Source organism: Salvelinus alpinus, chromosome 29 (assembly GCF_045679555.1).
Source record: "Salvelinus alpinus chromosome 29, SLU_Salpinus.1, whole genome shotgun sequence".
NCBI classification, from domain to species: domain Eukaryota; kingdom Metazoa; phylum Chordata; class Actinopteri; order Salmoniformes; family Salmonidae; genus Salvelinus; species Salvelinus alpinus.
The window spans coordinates 31903399-31915295 of record NC_092114.1 but is presented as its reverse complement, the minus strand read 5'-3'; the positions used below and the strand labels follow the sequence as shown (position 1 = coordinate 31915295).

The window sequence follows — 11897 nt, the reverse complement described above, 5'->3', positions numbered from 1 at the left end:
ACTCTTCCACCAAGGCACCTGCAAGTTCCAGGACATTTCTGGGGGGAATGACCCTAGCCCTCACCCTCCGATCCAACAGGTCCCAGACGTGCTCAATGGGATTGAGATCCGGGCTCTTCGCTGGCCATGGCAGAACACTGACATTCCTGTCTTGCAGGAAATCACGCACAGAACGGGCAGTATGGCTGGTGGCATTGTCATGCTGGAGGATCATGTCAGGATGAGCCTGCAGGAAGGGTACCACATGAGGCATGCTGCAATGATGAGGGAGGAGGATGTCTTCCCTGTAACGCACAGCGTTGAGATTGCCTGCAATGACAACAAGCTCAGTCCGATGATGCTGTGACACACCGCCCCAGACCATGACGGACCCTCCACCTCCAAATCGATCCCGCTCCAGAGTACAGGCCTCAGTGTAACGCTTATTCCTTCGACGATAAACGCGAATCCGACTATCACCCCTGGTGAGACAAAACCGCGACTCGTCAGTGAAGAGCACTTTTTGCCAGTCCTGTCTGGTCCAGCAACGGTGGGTTTGTGCCCATAGGCGACGTTGTTGCCGGTGATGTCTGGTGAGGACCTGCCTTACAACAGGCCTACAAGTTCAGCCTCTCTCAGCCTATTGCGGATACTCTGAGCATTGATGGAGGGATTGTGCGATCCTGGTGTAACTCAGGCAGTTGTTGTTGCCATCCTGTACCTGTCTCCCAGGTGTGATTTTCAGATGTACCGATCCTGTGCAGGTGTTGTTACGTGTGGTCTGCCACTGCGAGGACGATCAGCTGTCCGTCCTGTCTCCCTGTAGCGCTGTCTTAGGCGTCTCACAGTATGGACATTGCAATTTATTGCCCTGGCCACATCTGCAGCCCTCATGCCTCCTTGCAGCATGCCTAAGGCACGTTCACGCAGATGAGCAGGGACCCTCAGCATTTTTCTTTTGGGGTTTTTCAGAGTCGGTAGAAAGCCTCTTTAGTGTCCTAAGTTTTCATAACTGTGACCTTAATTGCCTACCGTCTGTAAGCTGTTCGTGTCTTAAAGACCGTTCCACAAGTGCATGTTCATTAATTGTTTATGGTTCATTGAACAAGCATGGGAAACAGTGTTTAAACCCTTTTCAATTAAGATCTGTGAAGTTATTTGGATTTTTATGAATTATCTTTGAAAGAAAAGGTCCTGAAATTGACGTTTCTTTTTTTGCTGAGTTTACCTATAGGATAGTGAGAATCTGATAAAAATCCCTAATCCTATGGGATTTTTTGACTAGGGATATGAGCAATTCCATTTTTTGTTGACCAAATTCGACATTACTTCGTGGATTTATTTTCGTGGACAGATTTTGGGCGGAGTAAACCATCTTGCTTCGCCTCTTACTCTCTGGTTGAGTTTATGTTTGGTTTACCTTGTCTCGCAGGTAAAAAATAAACTGCTGTAGCAGGAATTTGGGAAACGAAACTATACCGCGTGTGTTTTGTGGGCAATTTAATTTAAAAGAAAAATATTATACAAATGCTCTAGCTCTTTCAGGAATATAACTTTACGGAAGAAAACTCGGTGGAAAGACCCGCGATCACTCTTCCCATGCCGTGAGTAAAACGTAGCTTAAACGGAAACGCATACTGCAAATTAATAAACCCAGGTGTAACTTTAGCAATACATTACAGATGAAACAAAATACGATACTTGATTGGATATGGATTTTGGAAATGGCACCTTGACAATTATTGTAAGTTATTTTGACAGAAGGCTGTAGGTCGACTGAAAACGTCGTCGTCCAGCTCAACAAGCTGTTTTGCTGCGTGTCAGCAAATTAGAAACCTTTTATTATATGAAGTAGGCCCGGCCAGTTTATCAAACAACTGTTCGGGGGATTGTTTTAATTAATATCAACTCCCTGTAAAGCCTTTTATTTTATTTTATTGACATTCACCGTATGACACATTTGTTTACATTTTGTCCTACTTCAGCAGCCTACATTGAATGAACTGTCACCGTCCTCATGCTGGCTTCCATAATGCCATTATTAATGGCGTGTTGTTTACTTTCTGTGAAAGAAGGTTTTGAACGTATAGGCCAGGGCGTTCTGGAGACCCAGGGCGCCATTTTCTGGCATATCACAGTAATAACACACCTGAATCAAGTTACCATCTTATCACCAAGCCCTTGGATTTAGGTGAATCAAGTGTGTTAATGTTGGGCTACAACACAAACCGGCACGCCAATAACGCCGAAATTGAACCAAGTTGAAGTTTGTGTGTTTAATCTCGTTGTGGTTCATTGATTTTAAAACAACTAATTTGAGCCCTACATCCTGTAGGCTACATACACACAACATCCACGGAATAGATTGGGTAACTTCACTTGGCACTAAGGGATATGTGATGATTGATATAGTTTCTTGGTTTGGCAGGGGTTGCAGCCTCATGTGACTTATGTTTAAAGTTTGGTTTGCCATGCCAAGGGCCTGGCAGCATACATTTGACATGTCATATAGTCAGGCATTGACCTAATGTCCATGTAGTATTGTTGTTGTCTATTGAGTCACGTCCACTTTACTTTGTCTGAAGTGCTGATTATTATGACAGGGCTAAGCAATGTTCGTTATAAATGTAACATACATATTTCATACATTAATGTAATGCACTGCCCCCCCCCCACTCCCTTTCCTCTTTTTTCCCAAGGCCCTGGCTCTAGTTAACCACCATGCCCAGCAGCAGCACAGGGAGTTCCAGACCCTGGTCCGAGCCAGGGGGCCAGAAAGGCCTTGTCCCTTTGCGACCCAAACATCACCTCTCCCGGGGCAACAGCACCAGCCTGGAGTCCTGCTATGAGGAGCGATGTGTGGACCCGGTGGAGGAGAGGCACCAGGGGCCAAAGGTGACAGACCACAAGGCCAACCGCAGGGACGCGCAGAGCAGGGAGGGAGAGGAGACCATTGGCTTCATCCCCGGATCTAGAGACTCTCCTTCAGGGGGTCAGGGGTGTGGTCCCTGTGCCCACTCCTCCCCAGGAAGCTGTAAGAGCTGGGTGTGCAGTGTGCTGACCTGTGGACTCTACAGGGTGTGTCGGAGCACCATCCTGGCCCCTAGTCCCATTCAGAGCTCCCCACATGACGATCGGGAGAAGGTCAGCCTCCGGGGTCTCCAGGGCCACCTTGGGACCAACGACTCCCAATCCAGTAAAGAGAGTGGTGGTGGTGGTGACGCGGATTGGTCGGAGGACGTCTACATCAGAGGGGTCAAAGTGCACATTTCCACAATGGAGAAGGAGCTGGTGGTCGTTACCAGGCCTCCGTTACACAATGGAAGAGGTGGAGGAGGAGGGAGACAGTACAGCCCTCCCTCCTACTCCTGGAACGAGGGGGATATGGGTGATCTGAGTGTGGGTGACGTGGACTCTCTGATCACCCAAAAGCTTCTGGAGTTGTACTCTGAGTACCAGATCGAGGAGCTGGCCCACTGCACCTCAGACTCAGTGTTCCTGAAGAAGACCAGTGAAATCAGCCAGCTTATCAGTGACCTGGCCGAAGAGCATCAGCTTGATAAACAGGATGCAGAGTGTCGACTGGTCAAGGGCATCATCAGGTAGCTACCATTCACTGGTAGGGATTAACTGCCTTGATCAAGGGCACAACGTGTTTGTGTGTGTGCACGCGCTAAAGCAGTTGCGTATCGCGACAGCGAATTAATACATTTACTTTGTAAAGTGGACAGTAAAGTTGATATACCATTTTCATCTATTCCATTTTATCAGGATCAGCACTAGGAAGAGCAAGAAGAGACCTCAGTGTAAAAAGTCACAGAGGAGAACCTCCGACAGCGGTAACGAAACCATGAGCAACTATCAAGCATCAACCATCAGCAATAACAGTAAGCAACACCTCTACGGATAAACATTTCCAACAGCTTTTCCCTTATTTTGCATACTTATTGAAGTGATACTTCGTTTGTCATTAATGTATTCCACTGTTAGTTGACTGTCACTCTTTGTTTGTTGTTTTTTACGTTGAAGATGATTATTGTATCCAGATATCCAAGGAGACAGATTCTGATGTGAATGCTAGGAACATGAGGATCAACAGTGGAGCAGGTAAGAGACTTGACGTGTGTGCTGTGTTATTGTAGTCATCATTAAGCGCTTGTTATGATGGGGTTAGAGTCCTTCAAGACACACTTTTACTGAAACCGCTGTATTTCCCTTGTGTTCATTTAGCAGCAGCGCATTGCCACTGAAATTGTTGCCACCCACCCAGGAAAATTTGAGAGGATGGAAAAACGCTTTCAGTGTAAACTTAAATAACTATAACCACACAAGGTTTATAGAAAAGATAATTGATGTATATATTTTTAAAGATGCAGTAAGTCTTGTCAGAAGCTAGCAGAATCATTACTTACCAACAGCAGCTGTAAATTCCAATATAACTACATTACTTTTTCAAGTTCAATTTCCTTGCTTTGTGGGTCGGAGTGCAGTATTTATTTAGTTTCATAGCACAAACGTTTGTTAGCACGTTTCTCATACTGGCTTAATGCTTCGAACACACCGACAGCGTCATTTCACAAAATAGTATGCAGCATCATCTGGATATGTGTGCAACGAAAGTTCAACATTCACCTTCTGCTACTATTTCTGTCAAGCCGTCTACGCGTACAGTTTGATGCCTACCTTCTATAAATCTAACGAATGCACCACACCACGAACGTACTGCAACTGCTTCTGCAACGCAATGCTGCAAGGCAAACGCAGTGATTCATTGGAAATGAATGTAATTCTGGTGTACCAAAATGCAACGACTCTGTGTGTTCGAAGCGTTAGACACATACAGAGCAGCAAGCGCTCTGACATCGCTCGTCCATATGTATATAGTCTTAATTCATTACATTTGTGTGTGGTGTATGTTGTCAGGTATTACTTGTTAGATATTACTGCACTGTCAGAGCTAGACGCACAAGCATTTCGCTACACCCGCAATAACATCTGCTAATCACGTGTATGTGACCAATAAAATTTGATTTGAATTGCAGGGGGGTTGCCTAGCAACATATTCCTCAGAAGGAGTTAACTTCTGCATTGCGCAACAAATTCCCATTATTTGAACAGCTAGCATGACAGCCAAAATGGCTTTGAAAAATGTTTTTCAGCTAAGAGGGAGAAGTATCTAACAAAATAACTACATTATGTAATTGATTTTGTGTGTGAGCATAAGAACACAGAATTAGCCATAGCAAAATGTGTAGAATTGCAGACAATTTGCTTTAAAATGGCAAAATGTTGTCTCAGCTCCATGGAAATGTTTCTAGAAGGAAAGTAGCTCCCTTTTTGATACAGAAAAAACCTAATAACACACCTGCCTGATAATATTGTATGGTGCCAGGCTATGGTAAGAGTCGGTCCTAAAATATTGCTTTACCAATATGTTATTGGGCTCATTTCTGGGAGGGATTATAGATATATGATGTTGGCATCATTTGATTTTCATTATTTTTGGAGTAGCTTGTCCTTATAAAATGTCACAAGAAATTACACTACATGACCAAAAGTCATTTTGGTCGTCGAACATCTCATTCCCAAATCATGGGCATTGATATGGAGTTGGTCCCCCTTTTGCTGCAATAACAGCCTCCACTCTTCTGTGAAGGCTTTCCACTAGCTGTTGGAATATTGCTGCGGGGACTTGCTTCCACTCATCCACAAGAGCATTAGTGAGGTCGGGCACTGATGTTGGGCGATTAGGCCTGGCTCGCAGTCGGCGTTCGAATTCATTCCAAAGGTGTTCGATGGGGTTGTGGTCAGGGCTCTGTGCAGGCCAGTCTAGTTCTTCCACACCGATCTCGACAAACCATCTCTGTATGGACCTCGCTATGTGCACAGGGGCATTGTCATGCTGAAACAAAAAAGGGCCTTCCTCAAACTGTTGCCACAAAGTTGGAAGCACAGAATCGTCTAGAATGTTATTGTATGGTGTAGCGTTAAGATGTCCCTTCACTGGAACTAAGGGGCCCGAACCATGAAAAGAGACTCAGACCATTATTCCTACTCCACCAAACTTTACAGTTGGCACTATGCATTAGGTCAGCTAGTGTTCTCCTGGCATCCGCCAAACCCAGATTCATCCGTTGGACTACCAGATGGTGAAGCGTGATTCATCATTCCAGAGAACGTGTTTCCACTGCTCCGGACTCCAATGGCGTGAGCTTTACACCACTACTGCCGGCACTTGGCATTGTGCATGGTGATCTTAGGCTTGTGTGCGGCTGCTCGGCAATTATTATTGTGCTGCCAGGGGCAGTTTGGAACTCAGTGGGGAGTGTTGCAACCGAGGACAGACGATATTTATGAGCTTCAGCAGTCCAGTTCTGTGAGCTTGTGTGGCCTACCACTTCGCGGCTGAGCCATTGTTGCTCCTAGACGTTTCCACTTCACAATAACAGCACTTACAGTTGACCGGGGCAGCTTTAGCAGGGCAGGAATTTCATGAACTGACTTGTTGGAAAGGTGGCATCCTATGACGGTGCCACGTTGAAAGTCACTAAGCTCTTCAGTAAGGCCATTCTACTGCCAGTGTTTGTCTATGGAGATTGCATGGCTGTGTGCTCCATGTTATACACCTGTCAGCAACGAGTGTGGCTGAAATAGACCAATCTACTAATTTGAAGGGGTATCCGCATACTTTTTTTGAATATATAGTGTACCTTCTCACAGTCCTACATAAAAATGATCCCGACTGGAGTTCCCCAGTGATTCCCCCCCTTCCACGACCTTTGCCACCGCTGCACAAAAAAAAAAGAATCTAGGAAACACTGAAACCGGTTGGGTTAGTATCTGAGTGAGAGAGATCTAATAGAGGGAATGTTGTGGCATAAATCCAACGTTATCTCTTCCCCTGATAGATACTTCCTTTCCGTGACTTTTTATTGTGAACATCCTATTTATTTAAGCCTATCCCAGAGGTGGATTGGTTGCCTTAAGGTTGTAGCTCCTTGGGCAAGTCAGACTTGTATTGACTTTGTCAGACACAAATAAATAGGTTTTATAAACCAAACGCTGTAATATGAACCTAATTGAATCATGTAGATGACAAGTTGTTCTTGATGATGAAGGTCCTGAACCAATTATGTATATATTATTAAACCTGTGGACTTAACTTCATTTTGCACATAAGTTGATGACAAGGTACTCCTGATGTTTTTTTTGTCATTTGCATTTTATATATGAACTTTGAAGCCAAATTTCATCATTGCGTTGACAATGAAGTTTGTCTGTTCTATTATATATCTCATACCTTTATATTTTGATTTAAGCAGAAAGTTCTGAGCATCAGATCTCTGTGTTTGGCATGCCCCTGCCCTGGACCACGGTCAGAACATGATGACCCATCCTCAACACTCCTGATGCCATGGAGCATCTCACCAGTCCCCAGCTGGAGAGGTTGGGACCCATAGTTACACATGTATTGTATGTTCTATTGAATTCTGTGTTGGGACCTTGAAGGAGCCAGAGAATTGCACTCTGTTAAATTAGGTGGGAGGAGTATTACGCATATGCAAACTACTCCAGAGGCCATGACTTTGAAGACTATACTATGAATCATGTCATCTGTATTTTGAAGGATTATAATGCACTCAGGGTAGTGAATGTATTTTTGATTCTGACATATTGTGTTTGGGGGTTGGTCTGTCTCAGAGAAGTTACTGTAGACTTATCAGACCCTTCCAGCAGCTCCTCCTGTTTTGATGTCTGTTCTTCACCCTCATATTACTTTAGTGCTGTATGTCCCTTTATCCTTGAATAACAACTAGCTGTGTTTACATTTACATTTAAGTCATTTAGCAGACGCTCTTATCCAGAGCGACTTATGAAACCCCACTCTCCACTGCTGTTTGATCTCTTTCTGCTTTATCAGGTCAACTCCCAACACTGACACAAGAACCAGTTTCAAGGTAGTGTACTCTTATCCAGTGACTTGCAGGGTAAAGTAAACTGACCCAAGAAATATAGATAACCGCACACTTGATTGCTCCACGGTTTTATTGTGCTGTGTTTGGACCTGACGCTCTTAGTCTTCGTAAGGTTTAACCCATGTGAGTAATGCATTGGTTTGGACACCAAGAACCAACCTGGAATTTACTGGAGGCCAAAAACCACTCGGAACGTATGAAGAAAGAACACCTCAAAGACAATGAATGTTGTTATTGGCTTATTGGTGACTGTGAAATACAATTGTAGATGTATCTTTTGATGCCATGGGAATATCGTACTACTATACATAACTTTAATCCTAATATGTTGAGATTGCTTTAAAATTGGTTATGCTTCAAAATCTTTAGCGAGCATGTGGCCCAGCTAATGTTGTAACATGATATCATTGTAGACTCCAATGAGTACATATGTGAAATTAACTTTTATAATGTATGCAGTTCTGTGATTTTATATAACACTTAAAAAAAGTGACATGCAAATGAAGTTGTGACGGTGTTAATGCCATGCTATTCTTGCACATTTTGTCTAATGTTTTATTGTGGTTGGTATAAAGGATATGAGTTGTTCTCTATGGGGAAAATTCTAACTTCCACTTAAGTCTAATTTTAGTTCTGCACAAGGGGAGACTAAGTGGGTTTATGTGGAATTTAGGATCTGCCACTCTAAGCGTGTGTAAATTAATGACTTACATTGTTAATTTAAAAAAAATATGTCAAACTGTGACTTCCTCACCTTTCATTAGCTCACCAATAGAAGTCAGAGTCCTATGTTTTGTGTGTTGACATTAAGCTCTGTGTATGTCTGGGTCTTCATTCTTTCTAAATAGCCTTTTCCCTTCGCATGGCTGGACGTGAGTCACACAATAACTACACACAATACTCTTCCAGTCTATTTACACCTCAGTTCTATGGAGTTGATGTATCAAAATGGAAGAATGTCTGACAACATGCAGACTGAGAGCCAATGAGGGTGCTGTGAGGTGAAACTTTTAGAATGTTGTACATTGAAAAGATCTGACACAATTATTTTTTCTACAATGGAAGGAAAGCATATTTTTGATTCTACTCAATACATTTTTGTCTGAATGTTCTGTAATGCTTTGCCATGTTGAACAGGCCCACATGTAAGACTTAAGCTACACAGACATCTCTGGCAGGTGCACACTGACGGGGTGTTCATTTGTGCCCCCTGGGGATTACTTTTATCTCTGGCAAGGACAAAATAATACAGGCCACCAAATAACTGTAACAAGATGACTGACTACATGTTTGGTTGTTCATGTAAAACAGGTTATTCTGGTTCTGGCCATAGACAGGAAATTGATAAGAGGTAGGCTTACAGGAAATAGATAACTGTTTACATATTGTTGACCTAGTTGGAGTATTAATACATGGCCTAATGCCACATTTTGCCAGTCTCCCTTATGCGTTGAAATGTTCAATCCCAGGTAGTCACTCAAGGGATTTTTGGTACTTTCCATTCCGTACTTCCCTGTACAGTATACAGCACAACATGTTTGTAGTTACATGTAGGAAACCACTAGTAGGAGCCAGAGTACATATCATGCTAAGAGCCAGTACAATTAGTCCCTGATTTGTCTATCAATGGAAAATACAGTAGCTCTCACTTCATTTATTTTTATCGCACCACTGATAAATTGTCAGATGTATGCCAAAAACAAATGATAGAAGAGTGATTAAATATGTGAGAGAAACAAACATTTTGTTTATAAAACTTTTATTGCTTAGTTGCAATCTTCACATTCATATTTGTCAGTAGAAAATACCCTAAAATATAATTCATACACCATACACACGCACAAACTTTCAGCTATACTCTTGTCTCATAAACAGCATCTCACTTAACAAGTCAAACAGATTCGCCTGACCAATAACAGGTCTGAAGAACAATTCTGTGATGAGTGATTGGCTGACAGCCTGTAGGGCAGAAGTTGATAGTAGGATGCGGCTGAATCGACCCGAGTCTCCTGGGTGAAGGGTCAGGACAACCTCCTGTAGAGCTCTCTGGGCCTCCTGTTGGAGACTGTCGATGAATACAGTGGTGCTCAGTCCTGGGACGTCTGTTAAGAGGAATTGGGGTAAATGGAATGTCAATTCAACTGTATTCCACCATCAGCAGTTTAACACTAATGTGACAGAAGAGTGAAGCTGTATACCATAATTTGTCATGTTAGATGATTAAATAATCATTGATTATGCCATTGATTGCTTCAAATATTTCAATCGAATGAAATTAATAGAATGTCAGGTAGATTTGGAGTTCCACAGTACACCATAGCATGCTGAGGAAAAGTAGAAGAAGAGCTTTACCTGGATTGAACAGCATAGCACCCTTCAGATAGGCATATTCCTTTGGGCTGAGATTCAGAGTCCACAGTCTGTTCAGACAGGATCTGAGTTTATGTATTCCAGCCAGCGTGGGCAGAGACCTCTTCCCCTCATCCTCCTCCTCTTGCTCTTCCTCACTCTGTGGCCCCTGACTGTTAAGGAGAATCCTCCTCAGCATGCTAGCCTGTGGTACATCCATCACCTCGAACACAGTCTGTTCTTGGGCCAGGCCCAGAGAGAACAGGGGCACCCAGCAGTCCCTCAGCAGAGATAGCTGATCCTCCACTGGAAGCTGACGGAAGGAGGGTAAACTCTTCATGAAGCGGATGGTTTTGACCAGAACATCAGATGCCACCTGACAGGTTCCCTCAGGGTTCTTCAGACACACTGCTCGTCGCCGCTCGCAATGACAGTTGTGAGGCATTATCATGTTGTAGTCGTACTGGTTCACGTGGTTGTTGTTGATCATGCTGTTGTTGTTGTTGTAGTTACTGTCCGCCCGGCTCAGGATATTGTACAGGATGGTGTGAGGCTGATGTTGTTGCTCCCGGTAACCTGAACAGTGACAGGTGGTCTTCATCTCTTCAAGAGGAAACATGATGAATTTTCCTTTGAGGATCAATAAAGTATCAATCAATCAATAGATGATAAGATGTCCCCAGTGCAGAGGCTTTACAGAGCTATGCTACAGATGTGAGAATAGCCACTTTCTCTCTTTGAAATATTGTCCAGCAGTGTGATCAGCAGCTCTGACTGTCTGACAACTCCAGTAGACTGAGTCTTATTTATAGGAAGACAGGACACGCTCCTCTGATCTGTGTGTGACAAGTCAGCCTTGACCCCTCCCCCTCAGAGCACACACACACACACACACACACACGAGAACAACAGAGTGACCCTGGACTGCTCTGCTCGCTGCGTTAGGTTTTCTCCACGTGGAGCGAGGTAATAGGGCATATTCATAACAACTGTGACATTTGCCCTGCAGGGAGGGAGAGACGTGAGGAAGCCGGCTGCGCTACGGGGTCAATGACATTTATCATTTATCATGTTTACCTCCAGTTATTAACTCAACCTGTACCAGGCTACCAAGGATGGGGTCAATGCTCCCATACAGACTGCTACCCCAACACACAGCCTTGGTTCAGTCTTCGATTACGTGCTAGTTAAGGGGTAAATGCAGACTTAGGATCATAGGATAGCAGCATTAATGTTGGTATTGACAAAGAGTAATATAATTTTAGGAAAACAACACAAGTAGCCTAGATCCTAATCACATAGATAGATATCATTTTATTCTCATGATCAATAGCCTACTTTATTTTTGGCCTTACATGTGTTTTTGCAAATAGGCTATGCAACATAGAAAACATTAATCTTTCCACTAATGTTGCATATCACTCAACATAACTCTGTGTGATGGTCATTGTGACCATTATTTCACTTTATTTGAATAGTTCAGTCTTGGCTCCACAGATATGTTATCTGGGTCAAAGAATTGAACAGTTGGTCATTGACATCTATCAATCAGCGATATCTCCGGCTAAATCACTATCATTGACAATAAATGAG

The 11897-nt window shown here is 43.4% G+C and overlaps 2 protein-coding genes across 7 annotated transcripts; one reads left to right on the top strand and one right to left on the bottom strand.

The window, feature by feature from the left end:
- The first annotated feature begins 1326 nt into the window (after window positions 1-1326).
- Window positions 1327-9199, top strand: LOC139558465 (keratinocyte differentiation factor 1-like). 6 transcript variants are annotated; one of them, XR_011671587.1, is made up of 6 exons: window positions 1327-1583; window positions 2679-3581; window positions 3751-3866; window positions 4009-4086; window positions 7299-7425; window positions 7901-9199. XR_011671587.1 is itself a non-coding variant. In XM_071373620.1 (6 exons), exons 3-6 carry the CDS (start codon window positions 2701-2703, stop codon window positions 7364-7366), a joined length of 1143 nt encoding a protein of 380 aa, XP_071229721.1. In that variant the 5' UTR covers window positions 1342-1411; window positions 1525-1583; window positions 2679-2700; the 3' UTR covers window positions 7367-9199. The 6 variants fall into 6 exon arrangements, 4 of the variants coding, with proteins under 4 accessions (XP_071229720.1, XP_071229723.1, XP_071229721.1 ...); XR_011671588.1 differs by having other exon boundaries at window positions 1328-1583; window positions 7302-7425; XM_071373620.1 differs by having other exon boundaries at window positions 1342-1411; window positions 1525-1583; window positions 7299-9199.
- Window positions 9200-9697: 498 nt separating this feature from the next.
- Window positions 9698-11094, bottom strand: LOC139558467 (nuclear receptor subfamily 0 group B member 2-like). The gene is made up of 2 exons (XM_071373623.1): window positions 10308-11094; window positions 9698-10057 (listed from the first exon to the last, which is right to left on the bottom strand). The coding sequence occupies exons 1-2, from the start codon at window positions 10921-10923 to the stop codon at window positions 9804-9806; spliced, it is 870 nt and encodes a 289-aa protein (XP_071229724.1). The 5' UTR covers window positions 10924-11094; the 3' UTR covers window positions 9698-9803.
- Between the last annotated feature and the right edge of the window lie 803 nt (window positions 11095-11897).

What these genes read in the sequence shown, in the direction of transcription:
- LOC139558465 (XM_071373619.1), top strand. Translation starts at nt 2,701, where the DNA reads ATGCCCAGCAGCAGCACAGGGAGTTCCAGACCCTGGTCCGAGCCAGGG. An exon ending in CTGGTCAAGGGCATCATCAG is followed by an intron (nt 3,582 to 3,750) that starts GTAGCTACCATT and finishes CCATTTTATCAG; the next exon opens with GATCAGCACTAGGAAGAGCA. An exon ending in GAGGATCAACAGTGGAGCAG is followed by an intron (nt 4,087 to 7,298) that starts GTAAGAGACTTG and finishes TTTTGATTTAAG; the next exon opens with CAGAAAGTTCTGAGCATCAG.
- LOC139558467 (XM_071373623.1), bottom strand. Translation starts at nt 10,923, where the DNA reads ATGTTTCCTCTTGAAGAGATGAAGACCACCTGTCACTGTTCAGGTTAC. An exon ending in TGCTATGCTGTTCAATCCAG is followed by an intron (nt 10,058 to 10,307) that starts GTAAAGCTCTTC and finishes TCCTCTTAACAG; the next exon opens with ACGTCCCAGGACTGAGCACC.